The 20,809-nt window shown below is 48.1% G+C and overlaps 3 protein-coding genes and 1 long non-coding RNA gene across 14 annotated transcripts in view; 3 read left to right on the top strand and 1 right to left on the bottom strand.

Annotated features, from left to right (window-relative positions):
* The window catches only part of NBR1 (NBR1 autophagy cargo receptor), a 28,769-nt gene extending 21,933 nt beyond the window's left edge, over positions 1-6,836 (top strand). For all 6 annotated transcript variants that reach the window (XM_043467659.1, XM_043467660.1, XM_043467663.1 and 3 more), the window contains 3 exons: positions 638-695; positions 1,435-1,549; positions 5,042-6,836. In XM_043467659.1, the coding sequence (XP_043323594.1) occupies positions 638-695; positions 1,435-1,549; positions 5,042-5,215 (347 nt within the window). In that variant the 3' untranslated portion in view covers positions 5,216-6,836. The remainder of the gene's footprint in view (positions 1-637; positions 696-1,434; positions 1,550-5,041) is intronic.
* A 123-nt stretch (positions 6,837-6,959) lies between these two features.
* Positions 6,960-17,369, top strand: TMEM106A (transmembrane protein 106A). Of its 6 annotated transcripts, XR_006269288.1 has the most exons (10): positions 6,960-7,092; positions 8,260-8,486; positions 9,016-9,079; positions 10,267-10,420; positions 11,012-11,152; positions 11,264-11,307; positions 12,000-12,053; positions 12,549-12,709; positions 14,948-15,044; positions 17,305-17,344. XR_006269288.1 is itself a non-coding variant. In XM_043467667.1 (9 exons), exons 2-8 carry the CDS (start codon positions 8,279-8,281, stop codon positions 12,667-12,669), a joined length of 786 nt encoding a protein of 261 aa, XP_043323602.1. In that variant the 5' UTR covers positions 6,960-7,092; positions 8,260-8,278; the 3' UTR covers positions 12,670-12,709; positions 17,351-17,369. The 6 variants fall into 6 exon arrangements, 4 of the variants coding, with proteins under 4 accessions (XP_043323602.1, XP_043323600.1, XP_043323603.1 ...); XM_043467667.1 differs by lacking the exons at positions 14,948-15,044; positions 17,305-17,344 and adding an exon at positions 17,351-17,369; XR_006269301.1 differs by lacking the exons at positions 11,264-11,307; positions 17,305-17,344.
* CCDC200 (coiled-coil domain containing 200) lies at positions 14,938-18,040 on the bottom strand. The gene is made up of 4 exons (XM_043467669.1): positions 17,944-18,040; positions 16,387-16,672; positions 15,889-15,938; positions 14,938-15,132 (listed from the first exon to the last, which is right to left on the bottom strand). Exons 1-4 carry the CDS (start codon positions 17,959-17,961, stop codon positions 15,106-15,108), a joined length of 381 nt encoding a protein of 126 aa, XP_043323604.1. The 5' UTR covers positions 17,962-18,040; the 3' UTR covers positions 14,938-15,105.
* On the top strand, positions 17,487-19,200 carry LOC122441204. Its single transcript, XR_006269308.1, has 3 exons — positions 17,487-17,541; positions 18,239-18,425; positions 18,810-19,200. It is a non-coding gene; the product is annotated as an uncharacterized LOC122441204 (long non-coding RNA).
* Positions 19,201-20,809: the final 1,609 nt, after the last annotated feature.

Here is a 20,809-nt window from a genome sequence, read left to right as displayed (position 1 = left end):
GTAAGGACCCACCTGAGCTTTCTCTCTGTGCTCTTTTCTCATGGAAACCAGGTATAAGCAGGCACTCTGTGGTTCTTGGCAGTTTTGCGAAACTTGCCCTTTGACTTTTTCTGTGTTCCTCCCTCCTACTCTTTTTATTCTGTCTTCTAGCTTAATATTTATTAGATGAGACCCCATAGAAGCTGGCTTTGTGCTGTAGTAGAAAGAACACAGGTTTTGGAACCAGCCCGGTCTAGGTTTAGCCCCAGCTCTACCTCTCCTCACTGTGTAACCTTGAAGTGGTTCAGCAGGTTGATAATACCTGAAGGTCTGTTTGCTCATCTACAAAATAAAGAGAATAGCACTTTGGAGTTGTGAGTAGACCCTCAAAGTGGCTTCCCTCTCTTCCTCAAAAAACAAAGCCTGGACTTCCTGGCGGCCCAGTGATTTAAGACTCTGCATCCAATGCAGGGGGGCACAGGTTGAATTTCTGATCAAGGAACTAAGAGCCCACATGGTATGTGGTGCGGCCAAAATATTAAAGGCTTGAAATGTTGTGATCAGATTGTTACCTGCCTCAGAAATAGCCCTGCTGGGAGTTAGGAAATCCCAGGCATTTCTAGATGCTGCATCTAACCAACAGCTCTTTTGCTTTTAGAGCTCAGAGGCTCATCAGGACTTGTCAACAGCAGACCGAAGAGCTATGACCACTCAAGGTAACTGGACCTTGCCTGTGCAGCCTCTTCTTCAGAAGCAGGTGGATGTTCCAGTGTTACCCCTGCTTACACGAGCCTCTCAGAGCACATGCCCCCTCCTGAGAGTGACGGAGGAGAGCCATCATCCCTTCTTGTTCTTATTTCTCCTAAAGCTCATGAGCAACCCTGAGCAGAGGGCTAACACTGATGTTTAAGAAGGTTCCCAGTCCAGACCAGGAAGCAGTGCCCTTGGGTTCAGGTCCTGCTTAGTAACAGAGGAGGGCAGGAAGGTCCAGCTCCTTGTGTATCTCGTAACTTTTTCTTAGACAAACCTGCCTCTCTGCTCCTAGTCGTCTCAAGGCAGTGTTACGTTGGGCCCCTCCTCGTATACAGTGTTCAGAAAATCACATTTCCTTTGGAAGGTGTTTCCTCTGAGATGGTAACTGAGCAGACACATTGCCAGTACCTCACTGTGCCCTTGACCACATTAGTTTTCCACTGGGGCTGAAAGCTGGCATGCTAATCAGAGTGACATGTTTTCTGCAGTGCCCATATCTTATAGCAGTAAGAACTGAGCCCTACATTGGACCTAGATTTGTAACTATAAAACTGATAGGAAAACAGTCACACACTCATTTTACATTTGATTTATTTTTTCTCCAGGAAATCTCATTTACTTTCCCAGATGAGAGCCCAGATTATCTTGTAGGAAGATAATAATTAGTGTTTCTTAGGGAGATAACTTGGCTTTCCTCCTCAGGCACCACCACCACCACCACGGGAACAGCATTGCTGGGGGACTGGTGAAGGGGGCTTTGTCCGTTGCTGCCTCTGCATACAAGGCCTTGTTTGCTGGACCACCAGTCACCGCACAGGTCAGTGTATGTTTTATTTTCCTGAACCAAATCCAGGTCACTAGTGAAAGCAATGATATCTGCCTGGGCTGGAGAGAGTCACATGTCATCATAGAAAGCATGAGCTTTAAGTTTAGTCTTCTTTTAATTGGAGGATAATCGCTTTACAGTGTGTGTTGGATTCTGCTGTATAGCAGCCGAGAATCAGCCATGAGTACATGTATGTCCCCTCTCCTGAACCTCCCTCCCATTCCCCACCCCATCCTACCCCTCTGGGTTGTCACACCAGGTTGAACTCCCTGTGCTATACAGGAACTTCCCACTAGCTATGTATGTCTCTTACATATGATAACATATATGTTTCAATGCTGCTCTCTCAATTTGTCTCACCCTCTCCTTCCACAAGTCTGTTCTCTATGTCTTCGTCTCTATTCCTGCCCTACAAATAGGTTCATCAGTACCATCTTTCTAGATTCCACATATATGTGTTAATAGATGATATTTGTTTTCCTCTTTCTGACTTAACTTCACTCTGGATAACAGGCTCTAGTTTCATCCATCTCTATAGAACTGGCTCAAATTCGTTCCTTTTTATCATTGAGTAATTCCATTGGATATATGTATTACAAAACTTAGTGTTTGATTAACACACAAAGACTTGGCCACTTTCCACTTATATGACTTTGGCTAAGTCAAGGGAGGAAAGAAAAAAGACCTAATGTTTGTTGCAGACCTAGTATGTGTGTGGAGCTCTCCCAGGTGCTAGTGCTACAAGAGGAATCAGACACCAGTTCCTGCCCAAAGTGGGGAAACAAGAAGTAAACAGACATTTGTCTATGAAACTTTTGAAAATTGCAAAGCACTATAGAATTTAAGGAATCTTTCATCTAATTAAAAAAAAAAGACACACACATTTACTGTGCAGTGTAAGGTACTATACCAGTTTTCTTAGACCGGTGGAATACCTCAGTCTGATATTGGCGCCACAGTGCAGCGCAGGAAGGCTTCCTGGTAGATGATGCCTAAAGTCATCCTAAAAGTGTTTGCTGAGAGTCAGAGTCAGAAAGGGTAGACAGAGAGTAGCCAGTAAAGAGATCTGAAAATGTGAACCTGGAAGGTAAATTTGTTCTAAGAAGAGAAAGAAGAGAAAAGACCAGTGATGTAGGTGGGATGCTGTGTTAAGTGATTTGGATTTTATTTTAGGCCCTGTGGGCAGCCTCTGAAGGATTTTAGGGAAGTAATTAACATGATCAGATTTGTTCTTTGTAAGATCACTCCACTCCTCCATAGTGCGGAGGCTGAGGGAGCCTTAAGAAATCCAGCTGAGAATCCACGTATAAGAAAAAAAGAAGGGTAGAAGAGAAGTAGAAATGGCAGAACTTGGAGGCCATAAGGCTAGAAAGAAGTCAAGGATAAAAGTTTCTGGTTTAGGTAGTCAGTGTACCATTCATTAAGAGAGGATATATAAAAAGGGTATATTTGGGCAGAAGGAAAAGAAAATCAGGGTGAATTGGGGTGGTGTTGCATTTGAGACACACCCAGGTCAAGTTATCCAGAGTATAGTTGGATTTATACATTTGAATTACAGAGAAAAGAAGTTTGGCCTGGAAATTAAGTCATTTATGTACAAGATATAACAGGAGCCACAGATTAGATAAAATTTTCCAGGAAGAATGGATAAAGGAAGGAGCAGCCTCTAAGGATCATGGAAAGAAGGAGGGCTCTGCATAGAAGACAGAACTAGGAGGAGGAGGAAGGGAAGGGAGTTTTAATGAGGAGGGCATGGCCAGCAATGTCAGGTGCTGCAGAGGAGTGTGAAGGAGCAGAGAGGACTTTAAGAGTACAACTGTGCCTCACTTTCAAATAGCTGGACTATACAAAGGGAAAAGGAGAGTGAAAGCTGGGACATGTAAGGCAGAGGGAGACATTTTTAAAGGTCAGCCAGTAGCAAAGGGGGTTAACGATCAAAATAAGAGATCAATTAGTAGAAAAATATTTCCGAGGTGACGAGAGGTAATGAGATACAAAGTAAACTTCATACAGAAAGATTAACCTGTAAAGGAGGATGGATAACTTACTCTGAAATAGAAGGGAACCGTAGAAGAGAGAAATACCAGAGACAGTGCTCAGTACAATGACATCCTTTCTTATCTTAATCCACTCAGTTCAGTTCAGTCACTCAGTCGTGTCTGGAGCTTTGTGATCCCATGGACTGCAGCACGCCAGGCCTCTCTGTCCGTCACCAACTCCCGGAGTTTACTCAGACTCCTGTCCATTGAGTTGGTGATGCCATCCAACCATCTCATCCTCTGCCGTCCCCTTCTCCTCTCGCCTTCAATCTTTCCCAGCATCAAGGTCCGTTCAAATGAGTCAGTTCTTCGCATCAGGTGGCCAGAGTATTGGAGTTTCAGCTTCAGTATCAGTCTTTCCAATGAACACTAAGGAATAATTTCCTTTAGGATGGACTGGTTGGATCTCCTTGCAGTCCAAGGGACTCTCAAGAGTCTTCTCCAACACCACAGTTCAAAAACATCAATTCTTCAGCACTCAGCTTTCTTTATAGTCCAACTCTTATATCCATACATGATTACTAGAAAAACCGTAGCCTTGACTAGACAGACCTTTGTTGGCAAAGTAATGTCTTTGCTTTTTAATATGCTGTCTAGGTTGGTCATAACTCCTTCCAAGGAGTAAGCGGCTTTTAATTTCATGGCTGCAGTCACCATCTGCAGTGATTTTGGAGCCCAAAAAAATAAAGTCTCTCACAGTTTCCACTGCTTGCCCATCTATTTGCCATAAAGTGATGGGACTGGATGCTATGATCTTAGTTTTCTGAATGTTGAGCTTTAATCCACTCAACCACCCTGCAAAATACTAGCTAACCTGTGTCTCCATTTTTTTTTTTTTAATAAGAAAATTGGTACTCAACACAGCTGTTAAGTAAATGATAACAGGGTGTTCCAAGTGTTCAGAGGATTTAGGAAGGTTATGAGTTCATCACAGGGCTTGGCCCAAAGAGGAAAGTAAAAGTAAAAGATTAAGTAAATTAGCAATAAAAAATTGCTCTTTTTTTTTTTTTTTTTTTTTTTAAAAAAGCCAAGAAGGTTGCCCAGGATGTCATTTCCTGAGCAGTTTCTGGTCTGGCTCCTCTGCGTATCAGAGTAAATTTCCCAGACTTTTTTCCAGTAACAGCTCTTCTTCTCCTTGGCCCATCATCATGATCACCTTTATCTTCACAGGGTTTCCAGAATGTGTTTGCATCTCTTCATCTAGTTCTAAAGACAGTTCATTTGTTACCTTGTTTGGGATACAAACATACCTCATCCAAAACAGAGTTTTCCCAGTCCTTCTTATCCCCTCAGAAGACCCATTGGTGTTGGGTGGACAGGAGTGCCATAGTCTTGCACCTAATTAACTAATGTTTTGAATAAATCTGGAAAGATTAGAATTACTCAACAAAATAATACAGATTTTTACAGAAACTGTTTTTCTGCTTTTCTTGACTCTACACAGCCAATAGTTTCTGAAGATCAAACAGCAGCCCTGATGGCCCATCTCTTTGAAATGGGATTCTGTGACAGGCAGTTGAACCTAAGGTTGCTGAAGAAACACAATTACAACATCCTGCAAGTGGTGACAGAACTCCTTCAGGTCAACAACAACGATTGGTATAGCCACCGCTACTGAGGAGTGACCTCGTATTAAATAACTTTGCCTGCTGCTCAGAGATGATCTTTATTCTGTTGGGGCATGGGGTAGAGACCCTTGCTTATTTTTTAATCTGATGAATCTATAATAGAGCCCATCATTGAATTATCAAGACAGTACCTGCATTGCAGTATTTTTTGGAGCAAATAAAAAACCAGAACTTAAATTTTCACCGTAGACATTAGGTGAATTGTAGGAAGAGCATTTTTCAATTGATTTGGATAAAGCTCCTTTCTCTGTTTTAGTGCACTGAAGAGTATAACTTAAACTTCCTATAGAACCATTTTTCTTTCTGCTTGTATTGAAGTTGAGTATTTTTCTTTGCTTAACATGGATGTTTTTATGAGGATATCTGTTGTCAGTTTTTAAAAGGAATTAACCTTGGAAGTTGTTTTCCAGAATTATTCTCATAATTTCTCTTAACCTATCCCAAGCTTAAATAGCTATGTGGTATTAAAATGACACCTAGAATGTGATAGGAATTTTGTTACTCTTCCCTTTTCAAGTAGAAAGTCATTTCTCTGCAAGTCTCGGTAATCAGAACTGTTGTTTTCTAAAGACCCCACTGATGCGTTGAAGTATAACCACCTTCCATGTCTCTGCACTTCTGAGTAAGGAGCGGGGAGTGTGCTAAATAACCCACCAGCACCTGTTGAACAGTGTCTATTGTAGCAATTTTGCATACATTTGTATTTTATTTAAGGGAAAAAGTTTAGGTAGTGTGAAATATTTTGCTAATCCTATAAAGAAGAAAAAAAAACTCTTCTATTAAAGGAAAAAGTAAATTTAACAGTTACCTTTTTTCTTTATGTCAGGGGGCAGGTCTTATTTACAGTAGAGTGGGCAAGGGCTGTATAGAAACATGAGAAAACTGAACTTTATTATGTGAATATCAGTAAAATTCAGGAGTGGGCAGATGAGTGGGTGTGAGGTTTTGAAATGGGATTCAGGAAGTCCTGAATGTCTCTTGAATGTTTGAAATCTGTTCAAGAGAACTTAGAACAAGAAAAAGAGGCTGATATTTTACAAAACTTGGATGGGGAGCAAACTCACAGAAAAAAGTTTTGGTTAATTTAACCCCAGGGTAAGTGAGTGGGAAAGAGCTTGCTTACAAAGGTCCAAAGTCCTCACTCTGTTTATAGAAGGGAGTCTTGGGTATAGCTGGTAAAGAGGTAACAAAAAACACTAAAGATTTTAGTCATAAAAATTGCTTGCAGAAAAGAAATCTGACACCCCCCCCCCCCGCCCCAGCCCGAAGGGGGAAGGATAATAAAATAGTATTATATAACCTGGTTGGTATTACAGTGAATGATGATTTAATCATTAGCCATAATGATGTTTATTTACAGTATAACTCTTCAATGCTGTTAAATAGGCCAGGATTCAGACTGCAAGCCAACCAGGCTGTTCCTTATTTAAAACGTTTTTATGGGGCCGTCTGGGTAGAGGCTGAGCAGCCGGTTGTGTGTAATTAATTGGGTTGATTTGGGACGGGATCTGTCTTGACCATCTGAGTCGTATTGTAAGGGTCCAGTCGTCTGTCCCATTGTACTTGTATGTAACCGCTTAAAGAATGGTGAAATAAACTTTGAAACTCTTACCTGCCCTGGCTGGTACCTTCGTCCAGTACCTCGCATGGCCTTTGAAGAGCTGAGAAAAGTTCTGGCCGCTGTGTTGAGAGAGGCGGGCCCTGGGAGGGAGGGAGGGGGCGGGCCCTGGGAGGGAGGGAGGGGGCGGGTTCGGAGGAGCCGAGGCGGAGCTTCCCAAGGCTTTGAATCAAAGCTTGGGGCGAGACCCCGGCTCCCGCAGTTTCGGTTCTACTTTGCAGGCGTTTCTGTCGCCGCGGTCGCCCGAGGGTAAGGCGCTTTGAGAAATTCCTTTACTTTTCCTCTGGGAGGCAAGGGCCCAGGCCCCTCCTGGGCCTCCTCCTAGCGCAACACGCAGGTACCGAACTCTACTAACGGCCTCTCGGGGTGTCTGATGGGACTTAAAATCCTCTTTCGATGAACTCTTAGCCTCTCAGTCCACGCCCAGCTTCAGAGTAGGGCGTGAAGCAGCTGGGGCTATGGGTAGGCCACAGTCGCGGCTCCCCACCTGCCCCAACGGGGCATTCGCGCCCCCCGCCCCCCCCGCCCGCCCCAGGAGCCTGGAGCCACCCTTCCCTCAAGGCTCTCGTCCCCAAAGACGTACTCCAAAAATCTCCAAAAGTCCTCGCAGCTGAGGGGAGCCCGGGATCTCAGACCTAAGCCAGATGAGGCTACCTTTATTTTAGCCCAGAAGGTCAGAGTTCAGCTCACCATGCCCACTCATTTGACTCCACTCTTTAGGGGAGAATCTAGATTTTTAGCCTCGGTTCTTCCTCGTAAAGGACTGACCCAGACGTTGCCCCTCCCCCAGACATTCTTTCCCATCCCACCTCAGAAAGCAACATAGAAGTTTATGCTCCCTTCCACGACCTTTTTAGGGGTTTTTTAACCCACATTTGTGACCAGTCTAGCTTCATTTTTCTTTCTTGTTCCAAAGAATCCCTACCTTCCTATTACACCAGTACCTGCCCAAGTTCAGGAATGGAAGCTGGGAGACCCAGGCTGGGAGACCTCAGGCATTTCTGCCCCGGGGTGCTGGAGAGACATCTTCAGAATCATCTTGTCTCAGAGGATGAAGGCTGCTGCCCCCAAGCCAACCCTATCTAACTTCCTTCCTTGGTAATCAGTGACAGCTCAGCAACGTTTCCAGAACAAAATAAGTGCTCTGCTTTCACTTATGAAAGTCCCTTAAAGTGAAATAACCTCTGCTTTGCATTTCCCTCTCGGGAATTGAGCTGTCCTACAATAGAGAGAGGAGTTGAAATGCAGAGATTCGTGATCTAAGAGCCACGGGTAATGGCTTGAATTTCCGTACCTTCACTTCCTTAGGCTTGAGCTTGCTGAAATTGTGATGGGGCCCCTTGCCAATATCGAAAACCTAAAACCATAGTGACACCCAACATCCACGCTAACTCAGTTTTGTTCTTTTTTCATCAGTGAAAAATATCCCTGAACAATGGGTGAGACGTTCTCCCAGCTGGCCTCTCAGGAGGATGAGAACAAATTGATCCTGCCCCCCGACCCAGCCTTTGGCAGCAAGGCTGCCAGCTACTCCAGCACCGGCAACAGCAAGCCTTTCTGTTCCTGTGTGCCTTGTGAGAGGGCTGCTGGTGCTGGCTTTGTAACTTGTCCCACCTGCCAGGGCAGTGGGGAGATTCCTCGAGGTGAGTAACCGCAGGCCCTGGAAGTAGCCTGGGATCCAGGAAAGGCTCTTAACAGCCAGCTGGCCAGCGCCAGGCCCCTCTGAGTCTCCCTGGATGGTGTTAGGTCATTGGGCTCCTAGTCCCCCAGTTTCAGGCTGGTCCAGGGAGATTCTAACCCTCCCTGTGCTCTCTGCAGAGACCTCCCTCCTGCCCTGGTTGTACCACCCAACCCCAGGGGATTTCCAGCCTCTCTGCTTCCTTAGCAACCCTGCCGTAGGATTCAGGAAGTTACCAGTTTCTCCAAAGAAACCGGGCTTTTCTGACTTGTGGTGACTTGCAGAAATTCTTCACCCATGTCAATGAAAATCTCACCTCCATTTGAGAAATGGCAAAACTAAGCTGCCAACAGCCAGTGTCCCCAGTCCTGCCCTGGGTCAGAGATAGTGTGCTTCTGAGACTGCTCTGGGATGGAGGGGTGCTTCTCGCAGGCTGATACAGGAAACTTGTCGTGAACACTTCGTGGCTCTCCTCACCCTCTTTCTCTCTACAGAGCTAGAGAAGCAGCTGGTGGCCCTTATCCCCTATGGGGACCAGAGGCTGAAGCCCAGGCACACGTAAGCCCCTCTTCCTACCCCAGTTCTGCAGGCATTGCCCATGGAGGCAATTCCTCTTTGTCATCCCACCCAATGTGCCCTCCTCTACTAAATTTTCTCCATTGGTTCTCCTCCAAAACCCTGAGCCTCACTGGGCTCAGACATATTAGCACCCTGTTTCCACAGATTTTCCTAGTTAAAGAATCTCAGGGCACAGCAGACCACCTGAGGTCAGTTAGTATCCAAAGCATCACTGCTTCCAAGAAGCATGGCTCCCTCTTGAAGACAGAGAGGACCTCTTGACTCTGCAAGTCCTTCCAGGATAGAGGGAGTTGCCATTGGTTTAGTTGCCATTGGTTTGGGGAAGTGATTTTTCCTAAGAACTTCCTTTGCTATGGCAGTTCAGACCTGCTTGTTCTCTTCCCCGTAGAGATGGAAAGCCAGCTACTCCCTGACCTGGGACCCTTCAGAACCTCAGAGGCAGCCCTGAGTTTCACTGTGGGGGCCTGTGACTCTGTCTGTCATCTGGGTCATTTGACATGAATCCCTGCAGCTCCTCCTCCCAGGGTCCTCAGCTTCCATCTGGGAGCCATCACCCAGCCTTCCCCCACCACTGCATCAGAGTCCAAATCTGGCAGTGCCCCTTAGAAGGTGCTACCAAGGTGCAGTCTCTTTAATGCGTGTTATAATTTTGAATTAGATGGACAGATGATGTCTGTTTCTGAATATGAGTATTAAAATTCAGAACTCTCAAAATTCATGTGGACTTCTTCCAGTGATAGCTGGCCAATTGCTGGCATTGGTTTAGCCTTTGACTACGCGCCAGGACCAGGGATTGGTGGCTTTTCCTGCGTTAGCCCATAACAGATTGTATGAGGTAGGTAGGTACGATGAATTATCTCCCATTTTATAGACAAGGAAACTGAGGCTTAGGGCTTAAATGGGTTGTTCAGAGTTACTGGGCCAGTGGGTACAGAGAGCTGGGGTTGGACACCAAGCTGCTGGCTTCTCAGTCCTGTGCTTCTCCCCACTCTGGGCCACCCCTGACTCTAGGCTGGTCCTCCACACCTGAGGAGCTAAGTGTCCAGTTGTGAGGGGAACTCAGAGGAGAGCCTTGTGTACAGAGAAGAGTATCTGAACACCCCTGGCCAGGTTGCTTCTGTGTCCAGACTTCTCCACTTCCCTACCCGGGTCCTGCTTTCCCACAGGAAACTCTCCGTGTTCCTGGCAGTGTCCATCTGTCTGGTGACCTCGTCCCTCATCGTCTTTTTCCTGTTTCCCCGGACAATCGCCGTGCAGCCTGTGGGCCTCAACTCCTCCACGGTGGCCATTGATGAGGCCAATGTCTACCTCAACATAACGGTGGGTGGGTGCCTGTGCCCCTGGGCTCCGACCCCACCTTCCAGGCAGCACTCCTCTGAAGCCCTTGTCCTGTGTTCTGACCTTGAGCATGGGTAGCCAGGGATCTTACGGCACTCAGAGGATGTCAGAAGCCTGGGGAGAAGCCCCTAACAGATTGTGTAGGATTGGAATTGTGAGAGGTTAGAATTGAGGCCAGAGCAGTATTAGGGAGTGGTATGCCTGAGACTTTCCGGGTGGGCAGGGAACAGAAAGAGCCTTGCAAGGTGAGACTGCTTTTTGAGACAGCTTAATGTCCCAGTATTCTTGCCTGGAGAACTCCATGGACAGAGGAGCCTGGCAGGCTACAGTCCATGGGTCACAAAGAGTCGGACAAGACTGAGCGACTAACACTTTCACTTTTATGGTCTTAGTTAACAGTGACCCTGTGTCATTAAAAGCCCCTTCAAGAGGCTCCTGGCACTGGTGCCCCAGCAGCTGAAGCTCTCGCTTGGGGATGGGGCTCAGTCAGGCTGGGGGTTTTTGAAACTGTTTGACTTCTTCTTGCCAAGGATGGTTACTCTCACCCCTCCCTTTCCCTGTCTTCCTCCCCAGAGTATCTTGAATATCTCCAATAACAATTACTGCCCTATCACTGTGACCCAGCTGACCATCGAGGTTCTGCACCTGTCCCTCGTGGTGGGACAGGTCTCCCACAGCCTCCTTCTCCACATCGGCTCTTTAGCCACTGAACAGGTGACTCCCTCTCGCTGGCCAGCCCCACACCGCACAAGTGTGTGGACACAGGTGGTGGGGGGAAGGGGGCGGCTGCAGTTGGGGCTAACCCTATGACCATTTGGTTGACAGATATTTTATGCAGTGGCCAACAAGATATGGGATAAAAACACATAGTGAGTAGCCCTTGATCTCTTCTCCCTCACCTCCGTCCTGGTTGGAAACCCAGTTTGAACCCCCACCAGATTTCTTGATTGCTTAGCAACCCTGCAGCCAGCATTTAGCCTGCACGCTTATAGCCAAGACTGCAGTGTGCAAGTGTTCAAGGCCCCCAGCATCTGCCTGTTTGGAGCGGGATTGAAATGAAAACCAGGCTAGAATTGGGTTAATCCTTACAATATGTGGGACTTCACTTGTAGCTCAGTTGGTAAAGAATCTGCCTGCAATGCAGGAGACCTGGGTTCGATCCCTGGGTTGGGAAGATTCCCTGGAGAAGGGAAAGGCTACCCACTCCAGTATTCTGGCCTCGAGAATTCCATGGACTGTATAAACCCATGGGGTCGCAGAGGTGGACACGACTGAGTGACTTTCACTTTCACTTTTACAATATATGACTTTGGGCTCTTCAGCCTGACTCGCTGTTTTCTACTAAGGGAATGGCCAGCACATGCCTGGGCCAAGCCAGTGGGGGTTGGGGGAGTGATGTGCTCACCTTAGGCAGAGGGAGCGGGAAGGGGTGGGAGTGGCCTGGGTCCTTGCCCTCCCCATGGAAAGGAGGCCAGGGGCCTGGGACTGCAGGTGTCCTCTGAACTGACAGGCTGCTCAGTGTGAATCGTGGTCCCGTGTTCTTCCTCTCTGTCTTTCTCAGCAAAATCTGTACCTGGCTGGAAATCAAAGTCCACCACGTGCTTTTGCACATCCAGTAAGTAGGATTTGAAGCCCTGGTATCCCCTCTCTCACTTCTTTTTTTTTTTTAAGTTACTTATTTTGGCTTTGCTGGGTCTTAGGTTAAGCATGCGGGATCTTTAGTTGTGACATGTGGACTCTAGTTCCCTGACCAGGGATTGAACCTGAGTCCCCTGCATGGGAAGCTCAGAATCGTAGCCACTGGACCACCAAGGGAACCCCCTCTCTCCCACCTCTGACTCCAGCTCCCCCTAGTGGGAAGGAAGTCATCCAAGCTGACTCCATGAATCTGTTGGCTCTTGATAGTGGCAGGTCCAGCCCTTCCTCTAGGGTCCACCTTGCTTCTGAGCTGTTGATGGGACACACGTGGAGCTGCCCGGGACCCCGGGTGGGGCAGCTGTCCCAGGAGCCATGACAGAACAGGAAGCCAGCCCTCCCCAGAGAACAGAGCAGGGCCAGGGCTTTCCTCTTCCTCCCAGACACAGTACCAAAGCCTCCTTTTCCTCTCCAGGGGCACCCTGACCTATTCCTACCTGAGCCGTTCCGAGCAGCTGGTCTTCCAGAGCTATGAATATGTGGACTGCCGGGGAAACACGTCTGTGCCCCACTTGCTGGTCTCTCACCCACCGTGACCCATCTGCTATCCTCAAGCTCCCGTCGCCTGCCGGCCTGGTCTGTACCTCCCACAACTCCGTGGTGCCCAGTAGGACCATAGTGACTTTGCCAAAGGAAAAACCCTGCTTTATCAGACCCTCCCCACCCCATGCACCCGCAGCAGAGGAAGCTTCCTGTGGAAGTTAACTTCATATACACTCACACACCCCTACATACTCTCTCTCTCACACATAGACCCATACACACAGTGTCTCTCTCTCTCTCACACATACACACACAAATACACACACACACCCACTCTCTGATTTTCACAGTATCAGAAGCCTGATTCTTCTAGAGGCCAGCAGCAGAGGCCTCTGGTTATGTTTTGAGGAAAGTCTGACCCAGAGTTTCCTCAGAGCTGCCTCAGAGGCATGGAGCAGCACCCACCTTCCTATGCTGAGCACCGTGGTTGCCTGATTCCTCCAGGGAAGGCCTTCTTCCTGCCTGAATGCAGAGAAAACTTTCATTTTAGCTGGTTTGACTCCACGGATCCTTTTCCAGTTCTCCGCCCAGTGATGGGAATGACTTAGGGATCAGCCTGTGCTGTCCTCAGGGCCTTTCGCTTTGGTCACGTGACAGATTGTTGGTGATGGCCTGCTTCTCTCCTGGTAACTTGTTGCCCACCTTTTGGCCAAGGCCCTTTGGCTCTGCCTCCTTCCTGGTTGTAGATGGTCTGGGTCCCCAGGAACACAGAGCTGTTCTGCAGCTAAAGCTTCTCTTCTCCATAAGACACTTTCATTAATATTATTCTCTGCACCAGAGTCATGTTAAAAGGTATTTATTGAAGGAGGTCACAACCCTGAGCCCATGTGCATGGACACAGGTCAGATGGTGCCAGTGTCGCCTTTACCGTGGTTCCTATCACTCAGACAGGCAGAGAGATGAGCTTGGACGGTGGGGAAAGCTGAATGTGAAGTAGGAAGGATGGAGAAAGGGAAGTGGGGACAGAACCTGATGACTAGCTGACCAGGGGACAAGAGGAAGGGAGGAGTTCATGCCGTCTGCACGCTTTCATGCCTGAGTAACTGGGGTCAAAGTGGTGCTGGCAACAGCGTGAAAATCCATGAAGTCCAGGCTGGAGCTTGTGCTGTGTGGAGTTCGGAAAATGTAAAGGATTTATATTGTATTCACTAAACTGTACTTAACAGTGTTTAAAAAAGAAAAATAAAGGTGTCCTATAATTGGGAAGGGAGCTGCTGGTGGACACTCCCCGTCTCACAGCCTATTTCTTAATGTCCAGGTGGGCATCAAGGTGTCTTCCCCAGTCCCTGAGCCCCTCGGGAACATGCCCTGCTTCTCTGGCTTCTCTCCCTTTCTCTTGTTATGTATCTCTGAAGTCCCATCCAACTTTAATATTCTTGTTCTGTGTCCCCACCCTCCCCACACCTCCCTCAAGTGCTCCTCTCAAGAAACACTGCACTGAGAGGTTCCTTTGTGCATGCTAAGTCACTGCAGTCATGTCTGACTCTGCAACACTATGGACTGTAGCCTGCCAGGCTCCTCTGTCCATGGGATTCTCCAGGCAAAAATACCGGAATGTGTTAATTTCCCACCCAAAGGCCATGCTACAATGAAAGGACCCAGGCACCGTCTCCCCTTACCAGTCAAGAGTGGAAGAGGGGATGAGGCTGGGGGACCCTACCTGTCAGTTTCAGGAAGTGGGGAGGGGGATATCTGGGGGCTTTAGAGCCTCTTAGCTGTTTCTGCTACATGGAAAAACTGAGACCCAGGGAGGAAGAAGCCTATGGATTTGGGGGGGGCCAGTTCCCCCTCTTCCTAAGGTCAGGTGTCCTGTGCCTGAGACTACAGTCCCCCTTCCCTCTGAGTTCTTTATCTCTGTCCCTGCCTCTCATCATCAACAGCAGCATGCCCACAGTGGACCAGACTGATGCTGGACTTGGGGCAGGGGGTCCCTGTCTGCCACTTCTTCCTATCACTGCCCCAGGTCTGCTCTGGTGTGATACAACCCCTCCTCCCCCAGCTGTATCTCAGTAAGCATCCTCCAGGGAGCCAGGCTGATGGCTCCAATGAGAGTCATGAACCTGAGCTCCCGACAGACCTATCATTCCTAATAAGGGCCAGTAGTGGAGCTGTAGACTTGAGGGGCGCAAAGCCAAGTTCTCCCATAGGCTTTACCTGGAGAAGCAGGGACTTAACCTTCCACTTTCTTCCCACAGTCCCTCCATCCTCTTCCTGCCCCTCCTCCTCATCCCAGTCTCACATAGCCTGACCAGTCTCTTTGATTCTTTCCAGGAAGAAATCACATTTTATTCCTGGCTCAGCTCCTCTGCCAGAGTGGATCAGGAGGGGACTGGCTTTTGAAGTGGAGGTGTTGCTGGGTGGTAAGAAGGTCAGGTTGCTTATCTGATTTTTTGCTGATGGCCAGTGGGATCTTGGTGTCTATTTCTGAATCACCACTGCTGGATGTAATTCGTTGACTGAGAAGGAGGAGAGACAGGAGGCAAAACAGGTCAGCAGTTCCCAGGCCCACTGGTTTTGCTTACTGTATTAAGTAAGCCCTTTGAAGCCAAAGGAATCAAAGTGAAATGTAGTGAATAGCCCAGTCCTCATCTTAAAGGACTAGGATCGGGTTCTCCCATCCTTGGCACCTGTGTCAGGAAGAAAAAAAAAACCTTTCCAAAGCTCATCCTGTTTTATGTAATTCCCAAGACTCTCAAGAGTCTTCATGGGTTTGATGGTCTACAGTTAGCGGACACTAAGCTAAGTGCTTCAGATGCCTTCCCTTTTAATCCAGTCCTCATGACAGCTCTACTGTGGAACTGGTATCATTCTCCTTTAATGGATGGGCAGCTGAGACTCAGTGAGTCATGCTGCCAGAGAGTGGTGATTCTAGCTGAGAACCATACCTCTTACTTCAGGTCTTACCTCCCTCCTGCCTAGTGGACTCTATCCTAATCAGCCCCTAGATTTTGCTTCTTTGTACCTGTCCAGCCTTCTCAGCTAGACTGTCAGCTCCTTCACTTACACTTAGGGCTGAGCAGTGGGGCCTACCGAGACATTCTTATGGGCAAGGAATGGAGGAATGGGCCATCCAGAAATGACTGAACAGCTTCAATCCCCTCTCCCAACTTCTGCCAAGGAAGCCTTTCTAGACTCCCCCCACACTTAAACACAAGCACACTCAGACACGCAGCCAGAAGCTATCTGGCTTTCACACTCTGAATCTGTCTCACCGTGAATCGTGAGTACTTGGTTTGCATATCTGGGCTACATTTCTTATAACCTGATGAGGAAACAAAGCACAATTACTCATCTGACAGTTTCTGAGAACAGAACACGACACAGCTGGATTCTTTACCAGGCAGGCCATGGCCCCTATCTAAGGCAAGGCACAGACCCAGCCCACACTGAAAATTCTCTACCAGAAAGCCAGCCTGTGCGTCCCTGTTCCAGACCCCACAGGGCTCAGGGTATTGTTGCTAAGCCTACAACTCATCTCCCGCCCTCTGTTGGCTCCCTCCCCCGTCTGTCCCCCTCACCCTAGAGGAGGGACTGACAACTTCTGAGCCACCCTTTGTGGAAGTTGGCAGGTTTCTCTGTCGCCCTAGCTTGGCACAAAGCCACTCAGAGACAGCGACTCCCAAGTAAAGGAGATTCCCCCAAATATGGAATCTGGGCCCTCACCAGGGAGGGACTCCTTCCTCACTACCTCCTGCTGCAGGGCATCTTACCAGGACCATGAGGGTTGGTCACCTCTCCTTGGTATGTGTCCTTGTGGGGACCTGGCCTCTGGGAATCCTGGAGGATGTACTGGGAGGTGCCCTGAGTAAGACGTTCTTGGGCGTTTTGCTGCTTTGGCTGAGGCGGCTGTGGTGGCTGCTGGGGCACCTTCGGTGGCTGTGGCATCGGTGGCAACTGTGATTGCGCCAGGGGTGGCTGCAACTCCTGCCGGGTCTCCTGAGGTGGCTGGGTTTTCTTCTCACATTGACGTTCCTCTTCTTGGAGTTTCTTCAGTTCCTGGAAAGAAGCCCCCAACAAGTGGAACCCTCCTCCCACCCCACCCAGTCACCACCTTGCCAGAGACACTGCAGGAAGCAAGACAAGGGAATCCTGAGGCGGAGGTGACTGCAGGGTCTCTGTTCCCTGGAGTTGAAGGCTGAGCCTGGAGCCTGAGCCATCTCGCCTCACCCACCCACACCCTAAACTGTTTCTATAGCAACAGTGCCCCCGGCAGAGCCCCTGCCCAGTAAACACAGCCTCTGACCACCTACCTCCTAGCTTGAGAGCTGTGTGCACTGAAAGCCATTTGCAGTGCCAGAGAGTAAAGAATAATCTCTTACAAATGCCTGGAAACAGCACTGTCCAGTAGAAATTTAATGGGTACCATATTCGGAGATGAATGCTTTCACTTTCATGTATAATTTAAAATTTTCTATTAGCCACATAACAAAGGAAGAATAAATAGGTGAAACTAAGTATAACAATGTATTTTATTCAACCCAGTACATCCAAAACATAAAATCAATATGATAATATTGATAGTTGATAGTGTTTGTTTTTGTACTAAGTCTTCAAAACACAGAGGGCATTTTATACTCAGCAGCACATCTGAATTTAGACATTACATTTTTCAAAACGTGTGGTTGCAGGGCTTCCCTGGTGGCTCAGTGGTAAAGAATCCGCCTGCCAATTCAGGTGACACCAGTTCGATCCCTGACCCGGGAAGATCCCACATGCCGAGGAGCACCTAACCACAACTGTTGAGGCTGTGCTTTGCAACAAGAGAAGCCACTGCAATGGGAAGCCTGTGCACTGAGACTGGAGAGTAGTCCCTGCTTTCCGAAACTAGAGAAAACCCGGAGCAGCAAGGAAGACCCAGCACAATGGTAAATAAATAAATTAATAATAACAAAAATGTTTGATCAAGGGATTTCTCTAGTAGTCCAGTGGTTAAGAATCCACCTGCCACTGTGGGGCCATGGGTTCCATCCCTGGTCCAGAAAGATTCCACATGCCATGGGGCAACTAGGCCTGGGCACAACTTCTGAACCTGCACTCTAGAGCCCACCAGCCATGCTGAAGCCCATGCGCCTAGAGCCTGTGCTCCGCACAAGAGAAGCCACCGCAATGGGAAGCTCTCGCACTAGAGAAAGCCTGCTTGCAGCAACGAAGACCCATCACAGCCCAAAATAAAACAAATTCATTTTAGAAAGGCAAGTTTTACAAAATAAACTTGATCAATATTTCGAGTTCATATAATTTACAATCAAAAAAGTAGATTTACATACCCAAGTTGTTCCAAACATACTTAAACTTTTGCCAGTATGTAAAGTGGGTATTTGTTTTAAAATTTATACTTAAATGTATGTAAAATTTAAAATTCAGTCCCTCAGTCTCTTAGCCACGTCTCAGGACTATAGCACACAGGCTGGTAGCCACCGTATCAGACAGTGCAGCTTTAAAACCTCCTGTGCCTGACCACTCAGTCCCACATGAGGCCTCAGCCTAGCATAACCACAAAGCTGAGTCACCCCAATGCACACACACACATCTATGACATCAAAGGAACTTGCTTTCCTCCAGCTCCCAGCAAAACAACATTCGCCAGATAATAGCTTCCTGGGGATCTGTTTTCCCTCCCCATCTCCTCCCTATCCCTGGAAGGACCCCGGTGAACCCGGCCCCTCTCTTGCACCTGCTCTTGCTGCTGCTGGGCCATCAGCCACCTCTTCCGGTCCAAAGCCATCTGCCGCCGACGGGCCTCCCAGTGGTAAGCGCTGCCCATGACAGTGAGGGTGACAGAAGGGAGGGGTGACAGAAGGCAGAGGGGTGGGGGCAGGCAGAGCCCAGGAGGCTGCCACTGCCCCCACCACTTCTGTCTCCTCTCTCCTCAACCCCGTGGCCTGCGACCAGAACCACCTCACAATGTGACCACTACCAAGGCAACTGGGCCGGCCCCCCTCCCCTGCCATGGGAAGGCGGGAGGTGTTCTTCCCAAGCCTCCCAGGGAACATCTGTAAAGCACCTTTCTCTCCGGGGCCCTGGGCAGGTAGAAGACAGCTTCCCACCTTAGCTTTGAGTTTCAGTGGACCCCAGGGACAATTCCCAAGTGGTCTGACTTTTCTCTCTGGTTTCTTTCTCCTACCCACCCCAGGATTTCAGCATCTTCATCTGGCCCTCTGCTGACCTCTCCCTCTCCTCCTGCTTCAGTCCTCCATCTCCTCCCCCTGTGCTAAGTCAAGAAAATGCAAGGACTTCCCTGGTGGTCCAATGGTTAAGAATCCACCTGCCAATGCAGAGGACATGGGTTCGATCCCTTGTCCAGGAAGATTCCACACGCTATGGGGCAACTAAGCCTGTGTGCCTCTACTGAAACCCATGAGCCTAGAGCCTGGGCTCCATAACAAGCCACCGCAATAAGAAGCCCGCGCACCACAGCTGAAGAGTAGCCTCGGCTCTCAACAACTAGAGAAAGCCCAAGTGCAGCAACAAAGACCCAGCAGAGCCACAAAAAAAATTTTTTTAATTAAAAAAAATCCAACTAACCTTCACTGGGGTCTGAACTCTGTGAATACATGGTGGCTTATTAGAAATTACCCTAATCCTGGGGACTTAATATGCTGGGCTCAAGTCAACCCTCTATCTCTTCTTCTGAACTTGGGCTCAGTCTTACCTCTCTGAGACTCCCATTTCCTCACCTGGAAAACCAGAAAGGTAGTACTTGTTACAGTCCTCACAGGGTTCACACAGAACCAAATGGATTAATAGATGAGAAATATATGAAATGAAGTATAAAACTGCTGAGCTACAGGTTAGGATTTTTTATTATCCTACTTAATTTGCATCCTGTTGAGGAAAAATTCATCCTCTGGGCTTCTAGGTACTTTGGCTGGTCTAATAATCAAATGGACACAAGACAGATGACATGCATGCATGCTCAGGCACTCAGCTGTGTCCAGCTCTTTGCAGCTCCATGGACTGCAGCCTGCCCAGACTCCTTTGTCCATGGAATTTCCCAGGCAAGAATACTGGAGTGGGTTGTCGTTCCTTCTCCAGGGGATCCTCCCAATCCAGGGATTGAACCCATGTCTCCTGAGTCTCCTCCATTGGCAGGCAGGTTCTTTACCACTAAGCCCCTTGGAAAACCCCTAAGACAGATGAACAGGAGCAAAACAAGTGTAATTACATATATTCAGGGATCCCATAAGAATATATAAGGGCCTGGGACCTCCCCTTGTGGTCTAGTGGTGAAGAATCTACCTTCCAAGGCAGGCAATTCAGGTTTCATCCCTGGTTGGGGAACTAAGATCCCACATGCCCCAGGGCAACTAAGCCCAGGTACCTCAACTAGAGAGAAGCCCAAGCTTTGCAGGTAAGACCTGATTCAGCCAAAAATAAAAATAAAATAAGTATTTCTTAAAAAGAATATGAGATCCAAGGACAGTTGAGGCTTATATGCCATTCTGAGCTAAGGAATGGGATAAGAGCTTAGGGCTTCAAAACTGAGGAAAGGGTACTTCTCTGGTGGTCCAGTGGCTAAGACACCATGCTCCCAATGCGGGGGGGGGGCAGGTTCGATCCCTGGTCAGGGAACTAGATCCTGCATGCTGCAACTTAGGCATTCGAATACCACAACTTGAGTTCACATTCCCGTGTGCCACAGCTAAGACCCGGCACAAGGAAATAAAAAAAAAAAAACAGAGGAGGGTAAATCACAGGACAAAAAAAGAACATGTGTTTGGTAATGAGATGTTTGCCCTGCTGTGCAGATGAGTTTCTCAGATAAAAGTTCTCTTTGATAATAACTCTCTCTGAGACAAGCCCCCTGTCTAAATTCTTTTAGGCAATAGAGTGAGAGATAAAAAGCTCTTCCTGGGTCTTTAGATCCTCCATTGCCTTGAGCTCAAATCACCCCTCGTATTAGTGACACATTCTGGGGAGGTTCATTTTTAACTCCTTGGGTCTCCAGTAGGTGGAGAGGCTAGAACAGGGGGTCATTTCATTAAGCAGATTATTGGCCTTTCCCCACCGATTTAAATTTTTCTAGAAACAGCAGAGGCTGTTTGCAGCTGGAAACAAGGGAGGGACATGGGTGAAAAGGGGGCTTCGAACCCAGCATCAGCCTATAACACTGCGCTGGTGGAGGGAGGGTGC

The sequence above is a fragment of the Cervus canadensis genome, chromosome 1, assembly GCF_019320065.1.
Source record: "Cervus canadensis isolate Bull #8, Minnesota chromosome 1, ASM1932006v1, whole genome shotgun sequence".
NCBI lineage: Eukaryota > Metazoa > Chordata > Mammalia > Artiodactyla > Cervidae > Cervus > Cervus canadensis.
This window is presented reverse-complemented; position numbering and strand designations above follow the sequence as displayed.

Bases quoted from the DNA above. Each gene is read 5' to 3' on its own strand.
- TMEM106A (XM_043467667.1), top strand. From the start codon at position 8,279: ATGGGTGAGACGTTCTCCCAGCTGGCCTCTCAGGAGGATGAGAACAAA. The intron at 10,421-11,011 runs GTGGGTGGGTGC...CTTCCTCCCCAG, and splicing joins ATGTCTACCTCAACATAACG to AGTATCTTGAATATCTCCAA. The intron at 11,153-11,263 runs GTGACTCCCTCT...TTTGGTTGACAG, and splicing joins GCTCTTTAGCCACTGAACAG to ATATTTTATGCAGTGGCCAA.
- CCDC200 (XM_043467669.1), bottom strand. The intron at 15,939-16,386 runs GTAAGATGCCCT...TTTCCTCATCAG, and splicing joins GACCAACCCTCATGGTCCTG to GTTATAAGAAATGTAGCCCA. The intron at 15,133-15,888 runs GTGAGACAGATT...CCTCCTTCTCAG, and splicing joins CCAAGTACTCACGATTCACG to TCAACGAATTACATCCAGCA.